Source organism: Gossypium raimondii, chromosome 11 (assembly GCF_025698545.1).
Source record: "Gossypium raimondii isolate GPD5lz chromosome 11, ASM2569854v1, whole genome shotgun sequence".
Classification (NCBI taxonomy): Eukaryota; Viridiplantae; Streptophyta; class Magnoliopsida; order Malvales; family Malvaceae; genus Gossypium; species Gossypium raimondii.
Window position 1 is genome coordinate 57770288 of NC_068575.1, and position 6000 is coordinate 57776287.

At 33.0% G+C, this 6000-nt stretch overlaps 1 protein-coding gene across 2 annotated transcripts; it reads right to left on the minus strand.

Moving 5' to 3' along the window:
* Positions 1-16: 16 nt before the first annotated feature.
* Positions 17-4779, minus strand: LOC105802445 (serine/threonine-protein kinase STY13). Of its 2 annotated transcripts, none has more exons than XM_012634088.2 (6): positions 4252-4779; positions 2936-3057; positions 1870-2066; positions 1551-1725; positions 855-989; positions 17-352 (listed from the first exon to the last, which is right to left on the minus strand). In XM_012634088.2, the coding sequence occupies exons 1-6, from the start codon at positions 4547-4549 to the stop codon at positions 146-148; spliced, it is 1134 nt and encodes a 377-aa protein (XP_012489542.1). In that variant the 5' UTR covers positions 4550-4779; the 3' UTR covers positions 17-145. The 2 variants fall into 2 exon arrangements, with proteins under 2 accessions (XP_012489542.1, XP_012489544.1); XM_012634090.2 differs by lacking the exon at positions 4252-4779 and adding an exon at positions 3177-3472.
* Positions 4780-6000: the final 1221 nt, after the last annotated feature.

Here is a 6000-nt window from a genome sequence, read left to right on the forward strand (position 1 = left end):
GAAGTTGGGATGGAGGAACTACACATCAAAGATTTTTTACTAAATAATAAACACCAGAGTCCCTCCTATATATATAATATTAATAAATTGGAACTATCCCTGAAAGCTTCTTTTAATTCAAGTCAATGGGGAAAGGATAAAAATGTCAAGGTCCCCTATATCTCCTAAAACACAAACAACCCTGAGGTTGATCATGTGGGATCATCCCTCCTCCCTTGGATGTGTCTATACCCTCTAACATTGACACCACTTCATCCATCTCTGGCCGTCTGTCGGGGTTTGCATCCCAGCATCTTTTCATCACATTTGCAAGCGAACTTGGACAGCAACGAGGAATCTCTGGCCTCAGATTCTGTAGTTTAAAAAGTTTAATGTCATCATCCGTCTTTTAGCTTTTAGATAATTTCTCAAATATCTTTATAACTTTCAGGAGTAGGAAAAAAGTACAAAGGAGTATTCCCATGAGCTATGTTATCCACACTCGGAATGGTATCGAATTCAGGTAATGTTTAATTTTTTCAGTCTTTGTATAAATTTGTATGATCATACTTTTATACCCATATCCGAGTACTCTAGAAAATAAGAAGTCCAGGTAATATAACGTCCGATTGTCATAGAATCATCCCAGTTTATAGTTTGTTCCTTTGTTGCTCCGACTCTCATTTTTAGTATACGTGTTTGACATGTATCTAGATATAGGTGCAGTATATAGCTATCCAAGAACCCTTCAAATACATGGAATAACTTAGGGAAAAAAAATAATTAAACATACCTGGACACATATCCATATCCGGCACTCTTACCTGATACAGGTTTTTGCAGCCAAGAAAATTATTATGGATAGACTAATTTACCTGGCGGACAACAGCAGATGTGACTTCTGAGAAGCTAAGATCTGGATATGGCATGTCACAGCAGTATATCTCCCACAAACATATACCAAAACTATACACATCACACTTTCTATTGTAAGGATTGCCATTAAGGACCTGCTCGAATCTCAAAATTCATCAATGTAAGATCGTAAAGATTAGATAATGCTGAAAAGTAATTGGCATATAATCTCCATTCAACCATAGCTAAATTAACAATGTCCGCATGAATATAAAGTTTTGAGAACACAAAAATAGCAAAACTCGACCTAAATTATTTTTCTTCTTTTCCCCTCCCCAGTCCAAACACCTAAAAGAAAATTAAATAGTTTCTACGGTTTATGGTTAACCATCTTGCCCATAATTCAGCTTGAAGACCCTGCATTTTGATAATTCAAGGAAGAAATAAAAAAGCCTGAACTATCTTGCTGCCATTTATATTGCCCGACTTCTCATTTTTCTTTAAGTATTTATATCCATCACTCAAGTCCAACACTCATCTGAGTTAGAGTAACATATTCTTTCATATATGATACACGTTTCCCTCAGTCCATAAATTCAAATTAGAAAAGTTCAAAATCCCTTTTAAAATCTTGAGGAAACCGTAATCCAAAACAAGCCATTCACAAGCTAGAATAACTGCAAATCTCAAAGAAAGCATATTGGCTGTAAGTATACCTCTGGTGCCATGTAACCAAGTGTTCCAGTCTCTCCAGTCATGTCATTTGGATTCGATGCCTCTAGTCGGGCAACACCAAAATCAGCAATTTTCAGAGTCCGTGTCTTGTCCAGAAGCATGTTTTCAGTTTTGACATCTCTATGGACAATCTTCTTAGAGTGAAGATAACTCAACCTAACAAAGTACATCAAACAACAAATGTTTACACAAAATGATCTGGGAACTTAATGTTCACTACAATATACACACTGAATATGATCCATATATTTGTAGATTTATAAGAATAAAATCGATATCGATAAGGCTCTGGAATCTGACCCTCGTGCAAGATCGAGTGCCAACTGAACAACTACTTTAAAGGCCAACTTCCTCCTCCGATTCTTTATCAGGTAAGATTTTAGTGCACCCCCAGGACAATATTCAACAACAACACAACAAACATTACTTGGCATGCCTATATGACCATTTTCCGTTTGTAAGTTCAGCTCTGATGACCCCATTGTCGCCCCTATAAACTGCATGAGATATTTAACACACAGATTAAACATGAATATAATCACCTTATGTTACTTTGAGTCTTCATTTTGCTTGAAGTATCAATATCCAACTTATACCCTGTCATGGGTATAAAAAATATAACCCTGCAAAGATCCTTCAAATGCATGAAAAAAACTAGAAATTATATGACACATCCATATCTGACACTTGAATCGTGTTAGAGTAGCATAGTAATCATTTAATGAGCCTTTGACTGGCCTCAGACGTTGTAATGACCAAATGCCCATAATTCATTGTAATTATTCCAGTCAGCGTAAGATATTCAATAATACCCTCATTTGTCAACATCCTAATTAGTAAGTTGACCTACATAAATGAGTAGAATAAGAGATGGTAATATCCTAAATTCAAGAGAATTTGAGGGAAATAAAATTCCTAAACTTGTTAGAACTTGGTGTTGCTTCAACCCTTGAGAAAAAAATTACTAAATGTTTATGCTCTTAAGTCTAAACAACCAAGTAGATGAAATAAGTTAAGTTGTTCGGACTCTTATATTTTTCTTTTAGAATGTGTATGACATAAATTTGGACATGGTGATGGAGGTATACATCACTGCATAAACTCTCATGGAAAAACTTTTAAAATATTGAATATACTTATGTTTTTCATTTACGCTTATCATAGTGGGTTTTATATTATTTGGGCTTGGATATGAGTGTAGGATGTGTATGTGCTCGACACAGGCATGTTCAAACATGAGTGTCAAAGACAGTTATTTCAAGAAAAACGAAGAGCCAGGGTAACATACTGGTTTGCTACTTTCTATATTTTAGAGATGTCGAAAAATAAAGGGAAAACATGAGAAAGGTAATGTAAGAAAGAATACCTTTGTTACATTAGGATGATCAAGCTTGTGCCATACAACAACTTCTTGTGTAAAAGCTGCTCTAAGTGTAGCTATTTCCGCCTCTGATCTATGGCCCTCTTCTCCCCAGTCGAGAAGTTTAACTAAGCATTGATACAAGAAACAAACATTTAGAAAATACAAAAGCAAAAGTTAAACTTCTCATTCTATTTTCCAAACATAATTTTACATTAAAAACAACAGAGAATCATGAAAGAAATACCAAAGAAATTGTTCCCACGATCAATCAAATATGGGTCCCAAATATCTTCATGGATTAATGCAACAGTTAAGTCCATGTAAGCTCATAGAAGAATACTTGGGTGGTAATTTAGGGGTAAACATAAAAGAAAATTAAATTATAAATTCTTTTAAGGATCAAAAATTAAGTTCTTTTATCACTTTTTGACATGAAAAATCCATAAAATTTTGGAGTACAAGAGGGGGGTCAGGGGCTCAGGGCCACTACCTACACCCTTGGGTGTTTTTTTTTTTTCTAGTAGATGAGATAAGGTCCATTTGGCAGCTTTTGGTAATGTCAATGAGAGAGGCTCTTTTAATGTTGTAGCTTTTTTATCTCCAAAAAGTAGACATAAAAGATGGGTGCATAGCAACAATAAATAAAGACACATGAAAGTTTAGAGATAATAAATAAATAAAGAATTAACATCATTTAAGTCACTGCAGCAGTGCAACTAACTTCCACCTAAAAAGAAAAACTCCCATGAATCACGGATTTCCAGGAGTTAGATCCACAAGCTTTGATCACAAACTACTTTGTGAAAATCAGAAAGATTTGTTTACTACATTTCTGAATTATTTCCCATCTCATAAACCCAAACATATAGATCTTTCTTGTTGCTTACTATTAACAAGGGGGAAAAAACTTATTAAAATGGAAGTTTCAAAGTTTTGATTTCGTTTCCCCTTCACCTGCATTTTTCCTCAACATAAATGGAATAGTTGCAATAAAAATTAACAAGACAGAAGCTGAAGAACATAGAAACATTAAAATATTAGATTCACTAACACTTAAAAGCTACAAAACACGCTTAAATTTTGGACTGTTTGACCTTCAAATCAGGAAGGCATAAACATAATGCACATACCTATGTAACATTTTATCATGCATAGAAAGTTCATTTCAAAATAGGTTTCTCAGAGAGAAACGAGTGACAAGCTTTAGTTTCTAGATCAACAAGAAGAAAAAATGTCATTTTGTGGAAAGCTTAGTGTTTTAAACAACAAGACTCAGCCATATATGCTGAAGAGAAAAATGGGAGGAAGAAGTGAAATACCAGCAACATCTTGGCCATCATAAATACCACGGTGAACAGTACCAAAAGTACCACGAGCAATGACACTTTTGATGATAAGCTTAGAAGGATCAATCTCCCATTCTTGTCTTCTTACAGTGTTGCTTGGCCCACCAACACGTCCGCCGATGCCAAACCCACCTTCCTCTTTCCCATTCCTGTTATTCTCCAACGACCATGCTCTACTGTGATGCCTTTGAAGTTGCTCATCCAAGCTCTTCAAATCTATCTGATCAGCTCTTACGTACCCTCCACCACCACTCTCGCTTCTCTCCTTCATCTTCTCAACCAAAATCACAAACTTCACTCTTAAAGTACAAACAAAAGGACTTTGGAAACCTTTTTCTTGGCTTTTGTTCACTTGGTTTGAGCTATTTCTGGTTCTGGGTCTCTGTTTAAAACTTACTAAAAACTAGTAATTAATGGTGTGGGATTCACGGTCAAGTGTACCCTTAAATTGTTTTTGTTTGGTTGTGCTTGTAAGTGAAACTAAACTGCCCCTTCAAAGATGGTATACGCAACGGTTATACAAGTTAAGTTGTAACTTATTTTATATTATATATATTAAAATTTAGGGTAAAATACACCCATGGCCACTCTAAAAAAGGGTCAATCCTATTTTGGTCACTCCAATTTTTTTTCAATTTAGTCACTCTAAATGAGATAATTGTACGAATTGCCACTGCATTTAAAAATTCCGTTTTCTTTTAATGGATTGCTAACGTTGCACATTAGCCCATTAAGTAATTGGCATATGACTTTTTTTGCTGACTTTTGATTAAAGTTTAGGAATCTCCCTATAAAGTTTAGGGGAATTTTTTTTGACTAATTATACGGAGGTCCCTAAATTTTAGCTAAAAGTCAACCAAAAAATGCCACGTGTCAGTTACTTATTGTGCTAATGTGCCACATTAGCAATTTGCTAAAAGAAAACGAAAATTTTAAACTAGTGACAGTTCACACAATTATTTTATTTAGAGTAACTAAATTGAGAAAAAAAATTGGACCATGGGTGTAGTTTACGCTAAATTTTACTAAAATTTTGGCTAAAATGGTAAAGTTGAGACTGATTAAGCCTTAGTTCAATTGGAACCATTATTACATCTAAAAAAATGTGAGTTTAAATGCGTTTAAGTGTGGTTTATTCTTCGATTTAAGTTTAAATCTTGAAGACACATTGTTGAATTAAATAAGTGATAGTGAATTTTTATTTTTTTTAAAAGAAGTGTCTTAGGTTTAAATATAATCATACATGGGATTTTATTCATTTTATTTAAATATTTTTAAAAGATAAAAATATCTTAATAATAATAATATAATTTTGTAAAAATAATAAATTTTGAATTATTTTTAAATTAAGTTGGTGCTTAATTAATTGAAACGCTAACTCAATTAAAAGTTTCTAAACAATTTATATTTGATTCAACATATCCATTTTCATATCATAAATAAATAAAAGAAACACACGAGTAATGTTGTTAACTATATTATAATTGAAAGTTGTAGATGATTTATTTAAGTTTTAAACCAACATAACTGAAAGTCTTATTTATGTTTGTTTAATTAGTTTAATAAACAAATATAAATGAATAAATTTGAATTGTTAGTCCAATACTCTCTTTATTTATAGCTCTAATTGATTTTAATTTGTAAATTTCAAAATTGAATTAAAATTTGATGATTATGTTAGAATTGTTTGGATGTATTTAAAATAATTTTTTAAATTTTAAA